The sequence below is a fragment of the Barbus barbus genome (assembly GCF_936440315.1).
Source record: "Barbus barbus genome assembly, chromosome: 7".
In the NCBI taxonomy this organism is placed as follows: Eukaryota; Metazoa; Chordata; class Actinopteri; order Cypriniformes; family Cyprinidae; genus Barbus; species Barbus barbus.
Genome location: NC_136735.1, coordinates 9,384,361 through 9,407,551, shown reverse-complemented (window position 1 = coordinate 9,407,551; position 23,191 = coordinate 9,384,361). Strand labels below are relative to the sequence as shown.

The 23,191-nt window shown below is 36.2% G+C and overlaps 1 protein-coding gene across 4 annotated transcripts in view; it reads left to right on the top strand.

Moving 5' to 3' along the window:
* Positions 1 to 23,191, top strand: part of LOC306873155 (SH3 and PX domain-containing protein 2A-like) — a 101,385-nt gene that overhangs the window by 8,452 nt on the left and 69,742 nt on the right. For all 4 annotated transcript variants that reach the window (XM_079422236.1, XM_079422235.1, XM_079422238.1 and 1 more), the window contains exon 2: positions 8,764 to 8,844. In XM_079422236.1, coding sequence (XP_079278362.1) covers positions 8,764 to 8,844 — 81 coding nt within the window. The remainder of the gene's footprint in view (positions 1 to 8,763; positions 8,845 to 23,191) is intronic.

The following is a 23,191-nucleotide window of genomic DNA, read 5'->3' as shown; positions in this document are numbered from 1 at the left end:
TTCATTAAAGAACCTTTGACTGAATGGTTCCTTGTGGAACTAAAAATGGTTCTTCTATGGCATCTCTGTGAAGATTGTCAGTTGTGGACCCTGGCATGACGTTATGTATATTTGCCTTTGGCGACACATTGTGGGTTTGCTTGGTTTCTTCAAAATAAAAGTCTATAAAATCCTAACTTCACCTAATGTCTAGACAAGATCTTAAACTAGAGCATGATAAAAATCAGCATGATCATGTTGCTGTTTTCACATCAGAGATTTTAACTATTTAACCAGCTGAATAAAATGCCATTTTGTGGCTAGGAATGCACCATGGTTGGAAATATGGTAGATGGATAGTCTTTTATGTGTCTCTTGAAATAGTCTCTTTAGGCGGGGTTGAGTTACTTAAGCGGTGAGGCCTGTACTTTAAGCCCCGCCAAGACTTCAAGCTTAAAACCTCCTCATCCTTTTCTTGTGACAAATCTGAAGACAAGACGACTGCTTTTCAGTAAGTTTTTCTGGCTTTACTTCTCATGTCTATTCAAAAAGCCGCTTCTCCTTTTATTCTGAAATATGTGCTTCAGCTGGACATGCTGAAGTCTGTTCTGCTGATGGTAATCTAATGCATGATTATAAGGAAAGCTTTGGTTTTTGATGAAATGCAGAGTTTTGTTCTTTTGAGTTTGGTCTTCCAGGACACTTCCTGATCGTATGATCAGCGTGTTTGTGCTGACTTTTATTTAGCAGTATAAAATGTGTGCGGTCAAACCTTTAAACCAAGTTTAGTTGAAGTTTTTAATCAGCGGGTGATGTTCTTTGTTTGCTGCCATACTTTGAAGATTATTGTTGACTCTGCAGGTGTTGAATTGCTTGAAGAAGGCTTTTTTGTGGCATCTCTGCATCTCATTGGAGACAGAATGAGGGTTTTATTCTCGCAAATGACAAGATAGAAATGGTTGAATGCGCTCTATTGCTTTATATATGCATATTCAGTGTCTGTGTCGTTCATAAATCCAGCTGCTTTGTCTTAATCCCGTTCCTTGACTCTGTAATAGGATAATTATTTGGAAGAGGGTGGTCTCCATTGTGTTACGTCTGATCTTTTATGCCTAAAGATTTTGAAGAACACTTTTAATCAGGACTCTTTGTTGTGTTCTTTTCAACATCATCAATGGATATAATCAATCCAATGCCAGAGAACAGATGTTATAGGCAAACTTTTCACCACAGTTTTTACCAAAGGGAACATTTTATTGCTCAGAGTTTGACCTTTCTTAGATAAAGGCTCTTCATGGAATTCTCATTATTTAAATATCTACTTCCATATTTTTTTTCTACAATTGCTTAGGAGGAATAAAAACAGATAATGTGGATTAAATGTGGATATCGTGGCTTAGTTTGGTTTTGCCTGAATTTGGTGAGAAATGTTTGAGTACTTATATTTGAGCATTTTGAAATCACTCTGACTTTGAGCACAATTTGAGACATTGGCCGTTTCTCAATACCAAGTTCTCAGAGTCTGGACTTCCGTCCTTTCGAGTTTGGACTTGCCAAGTTCGACTTAGAAGAACGAACTCTCGAGGACGGGAGGACGAACTGAATTCTGGGTTATGGCCCGTATCAAGTCCGCACAAGTCACCTCTCGATGCATCCTCGGTAAAAGGGGCGGATCAAGAACACATCCGGGTATTTGAACTGGACTTGGCTAGATGTGAACTTTGAATTGGAACAGTACTTGGGCAGCGACTGATGACGTTTCACAAGTCCACAAGAACACAAGTACAGACAAGTACGCATATTGAGAAACGGCTATTGTTTAGATCAGGGCTGTCCAAACTGTCCTGCAGAGTTTAGCTCCAACCCTAATTAAGCACACCTGAAGCAGCTGATCAAGGTCTTACTAGGCATACTAGAAGCTCCCATGCAGGTGTGTTGAGGCAAGTTGGAGCTAAACTCTGCAGGACACCGTCCCTCCAGGACCGAGTTTGGACAGCCCTGATTTAGAGTTTGTGCCTAGAAACGGCCCTGGCATTACATTTAGTCTAATTTCTGTCTTGACCACACAGTTGAGTAGCAAAAAAATGAAATTAGAAATTGGGCTGTCAAACAATTAGTTTGTGATTAATCACTTTTGGCACTGTTGTTTCACCCAAATACAGCCAAAGGTATTGCAAGCCTGTGCACAGCGTTTTGCAAGCGAAAACAACTGTATCAAGAGCTGCAATACAGATTGACCGCGTAAAACCAATATGTGTGTGGAGAAAGAAATCGTTGCAACTGTTTAAATGACTTCTTGTGTGCGTAGGGCAAAATGTTCCTCAAATAACCCGCTATTTACGTCTGCGTCTTTACGCTTGCAGTTTTGGCACGATTCTCTCACTGATTTCAGATTTGCAAGCACGAGTGGAAGGCGGGTCCTTCTTCATGCAGCCAATCAAATGAGGCTCTCGCTGGCTCTCGATTTACTCTTATCTGATTGGTTCAATAAACACTCAGACGTGAGAACACATCTTTATCTTAATTTGACTCAGCGTCGTTCTTATTGTGGGGATGGTATTTTTAATGCACAGATACATATTTAAAAAAATAATTAATACAATAAAATAAAATAATAAAAACAAAAAACATGATTGATTTTTAAAATAAACAATAATTATTAATAAAACATGATGTGAGCTTAATGGGAACAGGGGTGTGCTTAAATGCAAAAATGTACCCATTAAGCACAGCCAGACTTTTTGAATTTAATGATGTATATCTTAATTGAAATGCTTTTGTCATGTAAAATAAAATTAAATATTTTTGTGTGAGAGATTAATATTTTATTTTAACATAACTTTTTGTACTGAAACCAATGTCTTGTGCACTAAAAATGTCTCAATGTAGATTTTGGTGAGCTTAATAGGTTCCTTTACCCTATACATGTGTGTATATTTATATTATTATTATTATTATTATTATTATTATTATTATTATTGTAGTATTAATTCAATAGGCTGAACTAAACCACTTCACGTAACAGAAAAAATTAAGCAAATGTGTGATTACACATACTTGGAGTAGTTTTTACTCCAGGGTGTGAGCATGGATCAACTGTAGTTGCAGTGTAGAAATTTAGACTAACTTTTTACATTTTCTGAGATAGATGCCTGTTATGTTGTGGGTGGTTGCTAGGGTGTTACTAAGTAGTTGCTATGGTGTTGCTTAATTAAAGAGATTGTTTGCCCAAAAATAAAAATGCTGTCATCATTTACTCACCCTCTACCAAACTTGCGAGTTTCTTTCTTCTGCTGAACACAATATTTTGTCTCATGCCATGGAAGTCAATGGTTACCATCTACTGTTTGGTTACCAACATTCTTCCAAATATCTTCTTTTGTGTTCAACAGCTGAAAGAAATGAATACAGGTTTAGAACAACTCGAGGGTGAGTAGATGATGACAGAATTTTCAGTTTTGGGTGAACAGTCCTTTTTAAATGGCAGGCCAAACTCAAATGGCCAGGTGCAATGGACGCAATTCAAAACATTGTAGTATTTTTATTAGCAATGCTAATTCAGAGACCTTCAGGTATTTTTCATTTTCAAACAAACAAAGAAAAAAAAAGCCTGGAAAAGTTCAGAAATATCATGAATATAGTTTTACTTGTGGTGGATGTCCTGTTGACTTACACTCTTAAAAATAAAGGTGTTTTAAAAGGTTCTTCACAGCGATGCCATAGAAGAACCATTTTTGGTTCCACAAAGAAACATTAAGTCAAAGGTTCTTTAATGAACCATGTCTTTCTTACCTTTTTATAATCTGAAGAACCTTCTTTCGCCACAAAGAATCTTTTGTGAAACAGAAAGGATCTTCAGATGTTAAGGGTTCTTTATGGACCCATTTAGACAAAAAGGTTCTCCTATGGCATCGTGAAGCACCTTTATTTTAAGAGTGCAGTCTATTCTGTTTCAGATCTATTTTGGCTCTCTGTGACAGTGAAGTTGCACTTGATATTTTGGGCGTGGGCTTTCAGCAATCCTGTTTTCCACTGTGGTTGCCTTGAAGATGGTCCCTAAAATGTGATGAGTTTGCACACACACACACACACACACACACACACACCCCAGATGATTGAGGCCACTCTCTGTGGTGAAATTACATATTACAGTTGGGCAGAGAAGGGCAGAATCAGCAACCATAAATGCCAGTCCTGTCAGGGGTCTTTAAATAACTCCTGTAGGAGTAACTCACACACACACATGGAGTATCTTTTTAGCACATACATCAAAGAAAGCCTCTCATGCACTCTATCTCACACATTCACACGCTTTTCTAGGCACGCGGTGTGTGATAAGCATGCATCTGTTTGGATAGTTGCACACACACTGTGGGAAGCAGCGTGAGGCGGTTTAGTCAAGGCCGTTTCCCAGCATTCTGCTAACAGAGGAGGCAGTTTAACCTGGCACAATGCAAATACTCACAAGCATGTAAGCCATCTGTCTCACAGCACAGGTCAGAGGCAGAGCCTCTTCTATCTGTCTCTCACTCTCTCTGTAGTTCCGCTACAAACATCTGCCTGTTTCATATGATAGCAGTCATATTTCATTAACCACAGAAAAGCTGATGCTGCTTCCCACTTTATGGTCCATGACATAATCTTTGATACATGACAGACTATGGAGATAAGGTAAATCAAATGATTTGCTTGTCTAACAATCCAGACATTGTGCTAAACATTGTGTGAGAAAAAAGTTTGTGCTATGGGTTACCGTAGTTTCTGTCTCAACAGATGTCAAAGTGTCTCAGTCTCTGTGTGCTCAGTACTCTGAGTTTACTACTGCTAGTTTCAGAGCTGGAAAATGTTTCTTATCAATTAGAAGAATCTCTTCCTTTTTTTAACCACAGTCACCATAGTTACTGCAAGTACTGTTACTATGAAATTTTAAACTGATGAAAATATCAATGATGCTTGCCTGTGCAAAACTTGGCACCACGATGTTAAGGCTGTTAGCGTTCTGCTATGTGTTTGCACGGTGAATGCTTGTGCTTTGGACATGTGTAAATTGTCCATATATTTTTATTTCAAATTCTGTATCTTGTGTTTATATTGAGCTCTAAAATGATCAATGCCACAAGAATATCTTATAAAACAATAAAACATTCAGAGAATAAAAGACAGTATAAGTCATTATAATCAGTAATTATGTCCTCACTGAATGCAACAAATGCCTCGTTTATAGCGGGTTTTATTGTTTTAGTCTCGTCATGCTGGGACAAGGCATCACAACATGGGAAGGGGCGTAACATTTCCGTCACACGCTTGAGGTATTCGGCTGATCACAATGCACTGGATAGCTGGCCAATCAGAGCACGCCTCGCTTCTCAGAACGATGAGCTTTGTAAAAATCGGCGCGTTTCAGAAAGTCAGAGCATAGAGGAGCAACAATTATGTACAGCCTATTGATTACCATTTGTATAAACAAAGTTTTACTACAAATACCATGATTAAACTATGGTTAGTGTAGCAAAACCATAGTTAATTTGTGGTTACCTTGTTTTAAAGAGTTATTCCACCCCAAAATGAAAATTTTGTGATTAATCACTTACCCCCATGTTGTTCCAAACCTGTCAAATCTTCGTTCGTCTTTGGAACACAAATTAAGATATTGTTGATGCATTCTGACAACTCTCTGACCCTCCCATAGACAGCAATGTAATTAACACAATCAACGTCCAGAAACGTAGCAAGGAGATTGGTAAAATAATCCATGTGATTATCAGGGGTTCAACCGTAATTTTACGAAGCTACGAGAATACTTTTTGTATGCAAAGAAAACAAAAAATAACGACTTTATTCAACAATTTGTCACCCTAGCGCCATTTTGGAGAGTATTCACTGAGCGTAAACAGTGTATGCTGTTCTGTGTCAGCTGTGCCACGTGGATACGCCGTTTACGCTTTGATTGGAATGAAATTCATCTGACACAGAACAGGATACAAAAAAAAGTATTCTCGTAGCTTCGTAAAATTACGGTTGAACCCCTGATGTCACATGGATTATTTTACCGATCGCCTTGCTACGTTTCTGGATGTTGATCGTGTTAATTACATTGCCTGACATGTAGTTGTAAGGTTACTTATAGTTAGTAGAATGTCTAAAGTGGACTATCAAAATAAAGTGTAACCTACTGGGGTTATTAGCATGTTGCTTATGTGGCTAGTGGGATGTTCTAACTGATTGCTAGGGCATTTCGGTGCAAAACCTGATGCCACAATGCTAGGGTTTTAGCATGTTTGTTGGGTAAATGCTAGTGCTTTTCTAGGTGCAAAACATAGTACTGCAATGTTGGGGTTGTTTGAATGTTGCTATGTGGCTGGTAAGTGTTCTGGGTGATTGTTAGGGAATTACTTTCTGGCCTTTCTAGTCAATGAAATAGCTCTCTTAAAAATGAAATGGCATTCTTTTAATGTTAAAGGAGATGGCCAATCGTAGTGGTATCCGAAACCACAGTGGACATTATCAAGTGTGCTCATTCAGTCCCACAATGCATTTCAATAACGAACGTACAACCGAACGGCAAGCTGCTAGAGAACACCAGTGCATTTTGAGCGTCGAATGAATTCTAGTGTCTTGCCAGAAGATGCCATCCACAACACTTTTGGTGCACTTGTTTGTCCAAATTCACTCACTCTTTTTCATTCACTATTTTAAAGGTCTGTATTATTGGAGTAATGCAGGGAATAGTGAATGAGAGTATATGGGGTGATTTCAGATACAGCCCAAGTTTTTTGTGGCCATTTTATTATTTGGCAAAAGTATAATTGTTTAGATGATAGCATACCTCCTCTCAACTAGCTACACAATTTGAGTGTAGCACAAACATGACAAGTTAAGTGCAGAATTTTAGTAGTAAGGGTTTAAAAAAAATAAAAAATAAAAAAAATCTGTAGGAGCAGTAGTGATGCTTGCCTGAGCAGAAATCACTAATAAATGGCATAACTTGTATTTTGGTGGGTACCATGGTAAACAGACATGCAATACTCTGCAATACTACGGAGCCCCTAAGAGCTCATGGTGGTGGTAAGATTTCGGGGTGGGTGAAAAAAATTTGGGGTGGGAGGGAAAAATATTTTTCAAATCTTTTGCGTTCTCTCGCAAAACTTTTGCGTTCCCTCGCAAAACGTTGCGTTCTCTCGCAAAACTTAGTTTTGTGAGGGAACGCAAACATCTTTGCGAGAGAACGCATCGTTTTGCGAGGGAACGCAAACATCTTTGCGAGAGAACGCAACGTTTTGCGAGGGAACGCAAAGGTTTTGCGAGGGAACGCAAACATCTTTGCGACAGAACGCAACATTTTGCGAGAGAAAGCAAAAGATTTGAAAAATATTTTTTCCTCCCACCCCAAATTTTTTTCATCCACCCCGAAATCTTTCCACCACCATGAGCTCTAAGGGGCTCCGTAGCAATACAGAGCAAAAATGTGTCAATATTTACTGATGTATTACTTTTTCCCCATCTATGGAAAAAGCAAGCCATTTTATACACATGCACATTACACTGCAAATACACACATACTACTGTGCTTCATACAGCTTGTTGAGGGTTGACAGGAGATCACTAAAGATCACAGCAAAACTCCAAAGCTGTTAGATCCCAAGTGTCACAAATACAGCTTCCAGACACTTCTCTCTCCAGGATCAGCTCACAGTGACAGGTTGCTCACAGTGGAGAAGACCTTGAACAGGTTTGACGTGACTGAGTTTAGACCCTGGAGAGACGTTGTCAGCACACTGTCCTGCAGCTCACAATTGGTGGGGCAATTTATTTGAAGGATTGGTTTAGTTCATTTTTATTTCATTTTTATTTTATTATAATTTTTTTTTAATTTTCTGTTTTAGTGCATCAAATTTAACTTAATGAACTCAACTGAAATAAGATTACATGTGTCATTTAATATTTATTTATTTCAGCTTTATTTCAATTAACCGAAATGTTTTTAATAATTTTAGTTTTAGTTAACAATAATAACTCTGGTAGATTTGGGCGATTACCAGAACGTTGCAAAGTAATTTTTTTCTTTTTGCATATTTTATCAAGTGATAAAACCCCTAAACCCTAAAAGCCCTAAACACTAACGAGTAACGACGGAAGAAGTATTTAATTATTTTTTATATAATGTCATTCAAACCTCTAAAATAATAGTATTTATTAGTAGTTATTTTAACATGCCAGTGGCATGAAAGACGGATCTCGTATATCCTGTGTTTAGAGGACAGAAGAAGCTGTCCCATCCACTGCTGAGTGGGGTGCAGGGTGGAGGCACCCTGCAAGTGTCCCGTCCAGGGGGAAATTCCTGCAAACAGGAGTTCCCCTCATCGCTGAGCACTCGGTTCCACATGATGTCACATTGTCTGTTGGTGGCCTTGTGGAGGAACAAAACGTCTGATCTTTATTTCTGTTGCAGGTCAATAGACCTGGGTTTGTCAGGAATTGTATACATGCAGGAAATACTTGTCCCTGACTATACAGTGTCATTTCCTGATCACTCAGTGCTGTGAAGTCATCATTACATATCTCGCTTTTGGGTTGAATTGAATTAAACTGGGTTTAAATTGGGTTAAATAAAGTAAATTTGCATATTTGAAACTTTGAACTGCTTTCTGACACATTTCAGAGCATAGTGACTCGCATAGCTAGAAGCAATCGTGTCACTGAAATCGTAGCAAAATGTGTAACTAAACTGTAGATTAAATTGTGGAGATTCTAATTGCCTTCCTTGTCTTTTTTTTCTCTTTTCAGGTGTATCTCATCAATGTCACATACTCTGACTCCACATCCCACATCATCTACAGAAGATACAGTAAATTCTTTGACCTTCAGGTAGGCTTGCTTAAGTTTAACAGTTGCAAACTCTCTGTTTCTCTGTCTAACTTCTCTTACTTTTATATTATTTTCTCAGGTAATGGGTATTCACCTCCAAACTGAGTTTAATGTCTTTTTAATGCCGGTCTTATGCAAGCCAGGGCTACGTTTACATGCCTATTTCTCACTTTTAAATGTGCTTTATTATCATGACACATTAATAATGATTCATTTTTATTCACAAAGCAGTGGCAAGTTAGAGGAGAATGAATAATAAGGAGAAGAAAGATTGTGATATGAGTCTAATGCTATTTAATGTAGCATGCGTTACAGGCTGGAGCCGAGGGGTTATGCTAAATGACATTTATGGGTGAAAGTCTAACTCTGCGACAGAGCTCTGAGGATACCGCAGCCAATAACAGTATTTGCTTTGGAAGCAGAAGGGAGAAAAGACAGCGTTCACACCCAACCCTTCAGGTGCAGCGGGAGCCCCTCTGTGAAGTCTGAAAGAAAGAGTGTGTATGTTGGTTTGTTAGGATGTGTGTAGGGTTGAGATGACTTTGCACATTTAGTTGCAATGTAAGCATGTGTCTATGTTGGTACAGTACTGGTTTATTTACATTGTGTCTATCACTAAAAAAAGGTTAAAAGTTCCATTGCATCGTTGTGTTTTTTGGACATGAACAGTGGTATGTACTGTCTTTTTGGATTTACACTACTGTTCAAAAGTTACACACTGTGATTTTTTTTTTTTTTTTTTTTTTTTTTTTTTTTTTACAGTTTAAAATAACTGTTTACTATTTGAATATATTTTAAAATGTAATTTTAATTTGTAATAATTCCTTTGATGGCAATACTGAATTTTTAGCATCATTACTCCAGTCTTCAGTGCCACATGATACTTCAGTAATCATGCTAATATGCTGCTCAAGAAAAAAATTCTCATTATTGTATTAATTTTTTCAGTATTCTTTGATAAATAGAAAGAACAGAATTTATATATATATATATATATATATATATATATATATATATATATATATATATATATATATATATATATATATATAGTAGTGTTTATACCATGGTATTTGAAAATGGTTATTATTTGGAACTATGGTATATCAACAAACCATCAACATCTGATACCATCACTACACGTATATCATGGTACACTGTTCCTCAGTACAGTTTTTGATAGGAATGTATTTGTGTGTGTAGGGAGTTTAGGGCTCCCCCTTGGTTCTTCCATATCCATCTACAGTCTGTTGAGGTGATTAGTCTTCTGTCTCAAAGACTCCAGTGTTTAACAGAGGACTAATGGCGGCCATGTTGTGTACTGGGTGAAGTCAAAGCCTCCATTGATAAGCTGAGAGGACGGAGTAACCCAGTCAATCATTTCTCTCCTCTTGAGTTCCTGCTTCTCCATACAGGAACAATAACAAACGTAAGGAAAAGGGAAGTGCCTTTTGAGATGTCAGCAGATGTTTCAGATCATTCTAACAATGTATAAAGTACTTGATTGTGCTGACTCTGCTTATTGGTGTTAGTAGTTTTGTAGTTTTAGTAGTTGAGTTTGTAGTTGCAAATAGTGGTTTCTTTGTAAAAAAAAATAGTTTTGGGTTTGTGTGTTTGGGAAAGTAATAGCGAGTGCACTACTGTTCAAAAGTTCGGATTCAGTAAGGTTTTGAGATAAATTAATGGTTTTATTCAGCAAGGGTGCAATAAAATGGTCAAAAGTTACATTAAAGACTTTTACACTTAAAAAAATTCAAATAAAGGATTATCTTTTGAACATTCCATTTAATATAATATTTTACAATATTGTTTTCTTACTGTATTTTTGATTAAACAAATGCAGCTTTAGTGAGCGTAAGAGATATTAAAAAAAATTACCGACCACAAACCTTTGAGCAGTAGTTTAAACTAGTGAGACTGTGAAAAATGTGTTTTAAGAGGGCTTTTCACTGTATAGCCTACATGTGAGCTTTTACAGCAATTTTACATCAATAGTGAATGTACTCTAAATGCACACAGAATCAATAGTAATGTTGTGAATACTACTTACCACATTTAGCACCGTGTTCATCTCAACCACAGCTGACTGGCAGGCTCTCATTTATTCAATTTCCAAAGTTACTCTTATAATGTTATCATTACCTACTTGCAACATATAGATTGTAGCAAGAATAAAGCCAAATGTTGTTGTCTGAAACAGAAGTAAAGAGAATAGGGAAGTGATAAACTGTTTGGTAAATGTGCCTATGGATGGTTTTGTTTTGAATTAGTAGTCATCAATCCTTAAGATCCCATTATCTTCCAGTGTTACTGGTTAGCATTAGCATTGTTCATTGTGTATGAAGTTTAGTTGAGCTCAAAGTTAAACAAGTGAACTGTGCTTAATAAAAGCTTCCCCAAAACACTGGCAGCTGGTTAAACACTATTTAACCATTTTCTAATGCTCCACAGTTCATTTAAAACAAAATCAGTCACGCTTGCCAAGAAAAATTGCCCTGTGCTTTCATTCAGCTAATTTTCTGTTAGCTGAGCCGAGGTCTTTAGTTATCCAAACACACGTGCAGACCCAAATGTACGACGTCTGCAAGTTGGGCCTTAATTGTACCTTCACAAATGCTTTCATATTCTGGATGTCCTTTAATTATCCCTTACAGACATTTACCATGGTAACTATAGTTTACACTGAAACCATGCTACCATGCTTACTGCAGTTGACAGAGCAATAAAACTGTGGTTAGGCTGGTACTGTATTTGCCTTGCCAGAAAGATTCTGAAAGCCTCCTCCTCTGTTTAAAAGAGGCCATAATAATTTATAATGCTTTTACCATAGCAATATAACTGCAGGAATTGTGCTAGTTTGACAGGTAACTATGGTAAATGTTTGGAAGGGATAAGCCATCTGACTTATCCTTATTATCAGCACTAACTGTAGCACTTTGGTGGAAATGTTGTAGATTCCTGCTAAATAATCTACTTCATTTTTATTATAGTAATAGCAGATGCAGTTCTAAATGTGCTTAAGCTTCTATTTCTATTATAACAGACACAACTTATTGGTGCCTGGCAACATTGCTGCAAAATGATATTACGCTGCTTCTTGCAAAGTGAAATATTTAGTAACTAGTGCTAAAACTGTGTTCAGTTTTATCCGAAACAGAAATCTGGCAACATATTGTTCCATTTGTTATTGTATGTATTGCATCAGTTTGGAAATTAAATGTCCAGTGAGTAGAGCTCAAAGATTTGCATAACATACCACCTACACTAAACCATACCCTTAAACATGAGATACAAACACATTTGCTGAAGCAATGATGACATTTTCAGTTGCCATTACAAGTGTTTGAGCTGTTTTATCATGACTCGTCTTTCATGGGACTCGTAGCAGTGCTGTACCAGGTGCGCTACTGAGCAAGTTTACTACATTAGAAAAGCCATGCAGTTGGCTATGTGATTCAAATGTGTATTACAAAAATGTATTACTGTACAAATTATGCATTATAGTTCAAGCATGTTTAGACCATAACATAGTTTTATTCAAGGAGCTGTGAGAAAATAAAGCTTTATTAATCAATAATCTGCCCCTGTAATCATAATTTGTAAAAATAAGGTTGTTGGTGTGTTACTGCCACTAGTGGATGTTCATGTCAGCTGGAAACTGTAGTAATTTGTAATACATTTTAGGATTTTTATGTGGAAAAAAATATGGTTTTGTAGAAACCTAACAGTGATCTAAAAGTAGTGATGATGGTTATACACAGTCAAACCATGGCTTTTATGCAAGCACTGTGGTCAGTTTACTTAAGGGGTAGGTGTATATTCTTGGATGTATATCAGGAAGCCTGTATTGTTTGTACTTCTAGGTTCTTGTTTGAAGTTTCAGGTTTATTTTGTCCTTTCTGGTCTCTGTGGAGCAACCACCCACAGAGCTTGTGTAGCAAACTCGGAGTACATAAAGGCCATTTTAAACTGCAGACTAGTAGCAATTGTGTTATAAAAAGTAAAACTTGCATCTGTCTCAAAGCTTGGAGATTGGTTAAAATGGATTCTCTAGCCCAAATCTAAGGCCTCTATCCCATATGGATATGCAGGTACAGAATGAAGTATTGTGAGCAGAATGTTAAGAGGAGAACTCTGCTGTTTTGGTTGCTCCTCTCTTATTCCTAGAGGAGGTGGGTGTGTCTCAATGTCAAGTGATCTGGCCATGCTCCAGTACTGTAGTACGCTCAGGTCTTCATCTTATCGTACAGCACTGCAGAGTCCTGACATCTGCATAATGCGCGAGGTGATTCATCCTGGATTTTCCACCCTCACTCTAAATTTGTGGTCCTGTTTAGCCTATATTTTATTTGGAAGAAGGTGAGAAATTGAAAATAATAAATGGCACAGTACAGTGTTCAGAAACTGGGAAAAGGGTAACAAACAGTTGGTCTGTCAGGGTTAGGGATAAATTGGGATACTTCATTAGTCATTCATCAACTGGCTAGTCAATTCTTGAGTTAAAATGGATTTTTTTTTTTTTTATCTTTATTTTTACCAGACATCCTTTAAATTGCATGAATTTAGAGACATAACCTTTCTGCAAGGGTTTTAGCATGCTAACAGCTTAATAATAATAGCAATTTTAAAAACAGCACACTGAAATAAAGAAGTGAAATGAGAAGTAAGAAGTCAACCAAATTTTGTAGCAAACAAAATGTATTATTATTCTGTTTATTTTAATGTATTATTTGATTACATTTCATTAATACTAACAGACTGCAAATGTATTGCTACAACTGGACTTTTTAAAAAAATTTAAAATATGTAGGTTTGCGCAGTCTAGTGAATAACCCCCTTTCGCTATTAAATGAAAGCCTTTTGTGAAAGGCACAATTGAAGCACAGGGGAGCATAATGCGTCATTCTGTAATCAATGTACTGGGGTTCTTGATAACTTCTGAGTAATCTGAAAGCCTAGTTGTATATGCAAGATCCCCTGGCTTTAAGATCATCATTGTGTGGGCTGCTAAGCTGGTTGAGATGGGGATAAGAACAATACACCTGACAAAGCAACATAGTCATGACATCTGCTTTGCGTTTTCCTCTCATCTAAGCTGACTTTGTCAGCTGTACTCAGCTTAAGCTATCCAAGACCAAACCAAGATCAGCTGACTGCAGGATTTAACAAGCACTGACTCTATGTCGTGTATAGGGGCCGCGTTTGAAGACTGTGTTTCAGTGAAAATGTAAATTCCTGGTTTTGTGAATATGGGGAGATTTTTGAGCTCTATAGGTAGTCTTGCGTAGCTAGACTTTCAGACTGACCGTAGAAGGTCTGAGAACCTTGGCCCAAGAAACCATATGACTGACAGGTAAAGCAACCAGTCACGTTTCATTTTGAGGCGCATCATGTTTATGGGTGTGGAAACATCATCACGATAACAGACTGGTGTGTAAAACTCTTGGACGTATTTTTAAGATGCCGTGAATTTTATATATTTCACATACTTTTGAAAATCCAGCATTTAGTTGATCCCGAGACAGTCCGTGGACGTGAGGTCTGGGGCTGAGACTAAGCTGTAGGTATCCAACTGGAATTTGTTGAGGCATTGTTTTTACCAGTATTTTATTATTTTTTTATTTTATTTTTATTTTAAAATGCTATCTTTCATTTTTACATTTTTATTTTATTTTATTTTAGAATTGATGTATTTTAAGCAATACTTTAAAGGCATCATTGTTTAATTAATTAATGTTTTTTTTTATTTATGTATTGTAAATAATATTTTCAGGGGCGTCTTTTCATCAAGTACTATCAAGGCCAGTATTGACAATATTGATACTGATACATACTGATTAAATAGATTTTTTATAAAAAAATACAGTTTTTTTTCAAAGCAAGAACCTGTATCCATTTTTTTTTTTTTTTTTTTTTTTTTTTTTGCATTAAATAGGCATAAAGCAAATTATTGCATACAGCATAATATTGACTGTTTACATCTATAACCACTGTACAGCGCTATCCCAAATATATAGTGCGATAATATTGGATGCCTTTTCCTCTTTCCTTTGCATGTTATTCACGGTTATATTGTAAAATATCTTTAAAATTTTGTCTAGATTATAGATTTTTTGCTCTGAACTTTTTGAAGTAGCTTTCGACATGAATGCCCTACTTCTCTCACCACTCCTTGGTCCTCAGAATGTTTCAGAACATGAACCCTTCTGACACTGGATGATGTCCCAAAGTACGTGCTTTGGCAAACATAGGGTCATTCAGTCTAGATTTGGGAACGCGTAGGCAGCATGGCCCGGCCCAAAAGTCCAAAACGGGTGTTTAGACCACAAGGCATGGCAGGCACGCCACATCTCCACCAGCGGCTGGAGTAACTCAAGGCCTCAGCGCTTTGGGGGCGTTCAGGGACGCTCCGCTCTGCATACTGTACTGATGGCAGTGTGGAAAGAAGGAGCCTGATTGTTGAAGCTGGATAAAGGCCTGTTTCATGAGCAAGGTCGAGTTGTAGTCAGAAGACCGACACCTACTTCAGAGACACACTGGCCTTGTGCTCAAAGGGACAATGGAGAGTTTTGAGCCTGTGGTGAAGAGAGAAGTTGCCCTTGGCTCCTGATCTGAGGCCAGATTTGTACAAGCGAGAGAGACTAAATTTAGTGTTTCACAGTCAAGTCCATTTAGAAAGGAGGTTTCCATCCTACTCTAGTTATTTCTTTATTTAACTTTTTAGTTGATGTTTTAGTTTCAAGACCAACCAGAGAGTGAGAAAGAGATCTCTATAATTTCTTTATGAACTTAAACCTTTTTTATTAAATTCTTTGTAAACCAAATTATCTGGACTTGCTGCCAAGAAAATAAAAATTGTGTTGCGTTCTTTGTGGAAGCCAAAAGATGATATTTTAAAAAGTGTTAGGAGCTAAATAGTTTCGGTTCCCATTAAAAACAATGGAAGTCAATGGGGATCAATTGTTTGGTTATCAACATTCTTCAAAATATTAATAGCTATAAAAATATAGGTTTGGAAAGACACAATGGTGAGCAAATGATGACTTAATTTTCATTTTTAGGTGGACTAAGCCATACTAAGCTGGTTTGCTGTTCTTAGCTGGTTTAAGCTGGTCTTTCAGCTGAAAAAAAAAAAAAGTGCAAAACCCCTCTTAATTTCTACCAACAAACCAGCTTGACCAGGTTGTGAGATCAGCTAAGACCTGCAAACCAACTTGGGCTGGTTTCTTTTGTTTCTGGTTTTATTTTTCCTAACGAACCATCTGTGACAGAAGTTGAATGCTTAAATGAAACATAATTCTGTCATGACAACTCTCGGAGGGATTGGCATGGTAATGTACATGACAATGTTAATGTATTTGGTCTTGGCGGAATAGATCTGCTACGCTGCTGCTGCGGCAGAGCAAGTACCGAGACTTGCTATTGCCGATACATCCACAACATGCTGCCATGAGCATGTAAGAAATACTGCTGCTGCACATATAGCACATATGAATAACCCCATATAGCATACATGAATCACCTCGTAGCAGATCTATACAGGTGGAGCTGGGGAAGGTGGAGGGTTTCTGAAGTGCGCTGCCAAACTGCTACAGCAAACAAAAGCCAGGTATTTGAATATTGAGCAATGAGCTCATTGGCTACTGATACAGGAGAAAAACAATCAGCTGAGACATACGATAATGATGTCATTAGTCCAGATTGAGTTGGACCTATCGGACTACGCCAACTTAGAGTTTCATGCCAGAACTCTGTATTTGGAGAGCCTCCAGAGCTACTAAGCTTTGGATGTAAAGTTTTGTGACCTGGACGCATGTGTCAGTGTCGTGATGGATGCTTTGGGTCTAGTAATGAAGTGGGACTCTTTTGATGTGTTTGCTGTTGTGGCTGTGGTCATGTTTGTGTGTGTACTCACATGTCTGAATGTGGCTTTATTGTGCATTTCTCTGTGTTGGTGCCAGACTGTGGGCTTTTGACCACCTCTCTGATGTCTTTTGATGTTTTCGTAGGCTTTGAGTCTATGTTGCCGCACAAACAAATTTTGAGCGAGTATATGACTGAAACTAGCCTGTTAGCTATTACAATAAAAATAGTAAAATATTTCCTTTCCATTCATTCAATGGCTCCATGGACAACATCTAAGCTGTTCTGGAACAGACTGTAGTCAACTGAGACTGAGATTGTACATGTAGGAACTAATACAAGCTGCATTGAGTGATTGAACTGCATACAATAATTTGTCAAGGAATAATTTCTGTGGTGGTTGAATAGAATTGTTTAATGTAAGGGTCAATGATGTGAATCAAATTTTTTGCCCAGATCTATTAAGTCACATTTAAAATTGAATTTATTTAGATGATTACTTAAATTATTTCTGTTTTCATAAGTAGTGTATCATAATCTTTTTTAAAAATAATAAAATGATTGTGCCACAATGTGTAGTGGCGAATCAGTCTTATTATTATTATTAATATCTGAAAAATGTATGACTGTGTGCCAAAGGCAGTATTTTTTTTTAATATTAGATATGTTTATGTATTATGAAAAGGTGAAGTTAGTTAAGCTCAAATGGACTAGACCCAAAAAAACATGATATTTATTAAAATCTATATTTATTTTTATCCTAAAAACAGACTTTTTTGTAAAAAAAAAAAAAAAAAAAAAAATTATATATATATTATAATTGTTTATGATGGTTCAATCACTTGATATATATATTTTTTTTACTGTATTTTATTTCCCCCAAACATTTTAACCAATACGATTATCTTTGTTTACAAAAAATTTATTTTGCACCTGGGCATTTGCATTTTGACATAGATTTGTTATTGACCTTATTTGTTATTACCCATAATATGCAAGCAGTAATGAATTACTTAATTTTTGTCTTATAATAAGCATAACATTTTTTTTTTTTTTTTTAATTTGATGAAATTGGTCTCAAGCTAATGGGTTTATACCATTTTTTACAGTATGATAATTAAATTTAATTATCAAAATTAATTATCATTATTATTATTATAATTCTAATTATTTTTTTTATCTTTTTTTTTTTTTTTTTTAAATCACAAAGGTTGCAGTTCATTTTAGATTTGACTTCTCTGCAAAGAATACTGTCCATGTTGCTGCTGCCTTCTAACTGGAACAGCTTTTGTGTCTGGAGCCTCTGACTCCTTTTTACCTATACCACTCAGTTACTGAATGTTTTAGTCACTTGATAATGTTATTTAAGTTGTGTGGCACAAATCTTGTGAATAACGTCACTCAATATAAATAAATGGATCTCTCTTTGGTCTACAATTCAGCCAAACACTCACACAAAACCCCAGAAGGAAGGGTGTGCACGGTCTTTCTCTGAAAGGGAGGACTATGTTTGTTTAAACTCTTCCCTCTGGAGATTTCACTGTACAATTTATACACACACTGTCGCTGAGATGGGATGTCCCTCCGTTTGATCCCCTCTGCTGAAGTTAGACTGGTTGGCACAAAACATGGAAATTATTCAGAGAGGCTCAGAATAATGAATGTGTCTGACTTTGAAGCACTGTTTCTGTGGGGATATAGTCATTGAGTACAGATGTGGAATATGCAATTATGTCACTGGCAGGAATGAGAGCAGGTTGCGTTTATATGTCCATTGTATATGAAGTGTTGGTTTTCTCGGGTGACCCAGATTTGCTAGGGTTTTCTCTGAACCTGGTTACAGTAGACACACACACAGAACCACACACTTACTTTGGGCACTGCCACTCTCCCAGGGGAAGTCCTTTGGCACACTGATATATACACACATGTTCTCTCTCTCTAGCTCGCTCGCTGTAGTAGACATTCAACAAAGCATGGACTGAGCTTCTTTTTCTATTTGAGGCTCTTTCAAGGTCCGCTGCCTACTGTTACTTTTGTATCATTTTATTTTTTTTCTTTCGCCTGAAGGTTACTTACATTGTTAGTCAAGATTTCTTGCGCCAACGTGGTTGTAATTTTGTTGCATTTTTCATCCTCTTTCTGTCACTTAGAATTAAATTATATTTAATTAGAATTATAGAAATAGGTTTTCATCTCAGAGTAAAAAATATAAAAAGTTATTATTGTTATACAGTGTATATATATATATATATATATATATATATATATATATATATATATATAATATATATAATATATAATATATATATATATATATAATATATATAATATATAATATATATATATATATATATATATATATATATATATATATATATATATATATATATATATATATATATATATATATATTAAAAAGGTTTCTATTTAATGAAAAATTTGCCTTATCAGATGAACTATTATTTATAATAGTTAAGTTATTTAAGTTTTTTTTTTCCTTCTGGGGCCTGAAATAGAGGATTTTTTGGTCAATATTTTGCTGAATGTGTTTTTGTGCTGGCACCTTGGCTCAAAAACGGATTAATTCACAGAATGAAACACCGTGTTGCTATGCACTGTTGTATAAAACTAATAGCACATTTGTGCTCGGGGCCTCGCGCACATGTGCTGATATACAGAAAAGTAGATTGCTTGTGCAATGAATATAAAAGCGTAAACAGTTTCATTGCTGGAATTATAAGGGCATTCTAACTGTATTCTAATGGGCTTCATCGCGCAGTGAATGCTTTTGGACTCTCAAGACGTGTTTTTCTTTTTTTTGGATCATGTCAGCTCTCCTATCGTCTCTCAGTTCCTCACAGTCACACATACATTACGTCAGGAGGATGTCTTTAAATTCTAATCAAGGAAAAATCATACCTTCTGTTGTCTTCTTTTAAAAGAACTTCAAAAGTTGCGCTTGAACCATTTTGCGCGAAAAATGACGAAATTGCTTCCGCTTGTTACAGTACCAAGTTCTGATTGGCCGATTGCCGTTATTTAGTTCGTAAATGATCATCAGTAGAGAAATTTAACATTTCATGTGCATGATAAGTTTTATGTAATACACAAAATTAATAATCCAAAGGGGATGGTAAGGGGAGATGGTGATTTTACAGAGGGGATGCTTTTTGTCATTTTATTTCGACCAGGGGGACATCCCCCTGCATCCCCCCTCAATTCGAGCCCTGTATATTTATATATATATAAAGATACATCCTAAGATACACATTAACAATATGAAGATATAAAGTCGCCCAAGTTATAATCACATTGCAAAATAAAGTCACATCGTATCTCGTAATTGCGACTTTACATCTCACAAAGTTGCAATTAAGAAATTTAAAGTCATATTGTGCAATTTAGTCAAATTGGAAAAATATTCTGAAATTTAAAGTCAAATTATGAAATATTGTGAAATGTAAAGTCAAACTGCAAAATATTCAGATTTGCAAATTTAAATTCATGTTGCAAGATATGAAATATAAAGTCAAATTGCGAGATATGAAGTCACAGTTGTGAGATTTAAAGTTATAATGCAATATATATAAAGTCAGTGTGTGAAATATAAAGTTGCATTTACAAGAATTGCAAGATTTAAAGTCATTGCGATGTATTAGCTCTCATTTTTTCATGTTGCAAAATTGTAAGATATACAGTACCAGTATGAAGATATAAAGTTGCAATTATATGAAGTCATATTGAGAGATAAAGTTGCTTTTACTAGAAACAAAGTCACAATCGCAGGTTTTATGTGATATTGCAGGAAGTCGCATTGCGATATATAAAGCCGCATTTACAAGAAACAAAATCGCAATTGAAATATTGAAGACAAAATTAGGAGACAGTAATGAGTATCAAAGACACAAATGTGAGATATATATTATTATTATTTATTTGTTAATTCCACTTGAAGGTGGAAACAAGCTTCCATAAAGCGTCCATAGAACTTTCAAATCTATTTATTGTGATACCAGAATGTGCAACAACACATTGCCAATCACCTTTACAGAATGCACACCATATTCAACCAACACAACGCAGGTCCTTATACATGTCAGGTCAATGAGACTACACTAGTGAGTATCAGTTCCCTGAAGTGCTTTCACTGTACCAAAGTCAATAAGAGTACAGCGTGCCCTGATTGTGTCTTCACAGCCATACCTGGCCCAGCACTGTATTACTGATCTGAGGTCAGTGTGGAGCTGTCATTAGGGTTCAAGGCTAAATCTGGGTGTGGGCAGACGAGACTGCCAAAGCCCTCTGTCCCTGCTGCTGGCTGCCTTACATATGCTGCTGAAATAGTCAGCGTGGACACACAGTTACTCATGTGTATGCCAATGCCAAAGTGCTTTCTTGCTGCTCTTTAGTCTCCAGTGTGTGTAACACACATTCGCCAAATGTAACAAGAGGCAGGTGAGGAATACATGACACATTCGGGAAATTGTCTGTCAGTGTGTGATTAATTTTAAAATGGACCCATAATTTGAATCAGGCATCTCTGTTGACACATAGAACATCTGACAATCTGTCATTTCACAACCCAAAGATCTTTGCAGCTCCGCCACGGCTGGTTGCAACTATGTAAAAAGGTTAATTGTGAAATTAACTTAAAAATAAAATAAGATAAGTCACGTTGTGGGATACAAAGGCACAGTTGGGAGAAGTAAAGTCATAACAGTAACAGTTTGGATATACAAAGTCACAACTGCAAGATATAAAATCACAATTACAAAAAAGCATGACTATGTCACAAAGTTGCAATTGTGAAATTTAAAGTCATATCACAAGATAAAAAGTCACATTGAGATATACGACATAACTGGGAGAATTAGTCATAATTGTTAGATCTATAGTCACATCTGAAGATATACAGTAACAATTTGAAGATATAAAGTTGCAACTGTGTAAAGTTGGAATAACAAAAAACAGCTACTTTTTATCTCACAAAGTTACAATTGTGAAATTTAAAGTTGCGAGATATAATGTCATTTGGGGGAAATAAATTCAATTGTTAGATCTCAAGTCATTTAATAAGATATACAGTAACAATTTGGAGATACATACAGTTTCAATTGCGAAGTCACACAGCAACATAAATTCACTTTGTTTCTTGTAATTGTGATTTTTATATCAAACGACATTTCAGTTACAAAATCTAAAGTCATATAGCAAGACGTAAAGTCACATTGTGAGTTAAATTTGCTTTTAAGAGAAACACAGTCACAATTGTGAGATTTAAACTAATTGTGAGAAATGAAGCCACAGGGATTCTCGTAATCAAGACTTGATATTTTACAAAGTTGCAATTGAATTCCAGAGATATTTGCAGATTTGCCTCGGCTGGTCTTCAGGGTCAGTCTTGGGGTCACATCAATGGCATTGGATTCCCTCTTTGTCTGTGGTGGTTGAATTTCAGACTCACCTCAGATCGAGGTTGCAAATTTGGGTAGTTTTAGCTGGTAAACAAAGAGTTAGGAACAGAGCATAATTAGTCAAGAGTACATTCCATATTTAATAGTTATTCAAAGATGTGGAAGGTTGGATTTACACAAGGGTGTGTAATAATGACAGAACTAGACTGTTGCTGTAATTTGGTACTAGAGAGGAATGGAAGAACAATTTGTTCAGGATCTTAACTATTTCAAAATGCTGCACAGCGTGACATTAAGTAACAGCCAATCAATTAATGAACTGTAATGTGAGGATTTTGCACTAGTGACATTTCACTGTGGCTGGGGCTATTCAGAGTGATAGAAATAGTAACCAAGCAATTGACAAAATCATGCTTGATCGTGTGGCACTTGGCCAGAGCACAATTTTTCAGTGTTTTATCGACATACTAAGCATCATTCATGAAACATGAGTGAGACGACTTTTTGAGTGAATTATAAAACCATTCTTACGTAAATTGTTGGATTTTTCACTCTAGAGCATTTGATTGGACATAAGTCTATTCTACTGTTCAAAAGATTTTTCCTTTTTTTAAATATTTTATTCACCTATAATGGATTAAATTGTTATTTTTACGGTGAAAGTAAAATTTTTTATAATGTTGCAAAAAATTGTAGTTCTAATAAATTATTTCTTTAAACTTTCTATACATAAAAGAATCCTGAAAGAAAATAAATCATGGTTTTCACAAAAAATATTAAGCAGCACAACAGCTTTCAGCATTGATAATAATCAGTAATGCACCATATCAGCATATTATTATGATTTCTGAAGTGTATGTAGCCCAGGATGAGTCATCAATCATTTGTGTCCGATTTCACGCAAGCTAATGATCTTGAAATGCGTCTGTCTGCTAAAGTGAATTTTGTCACTGCATGGGGTGCTCTAGCATATATTTGACCTCAAATGGACCGAAAGCCACAAAATGTTGATTTCACAGGGTCTTATGGCAGTCAGTACGCTCTGATGACTCTGTTTGGCTGCTGCT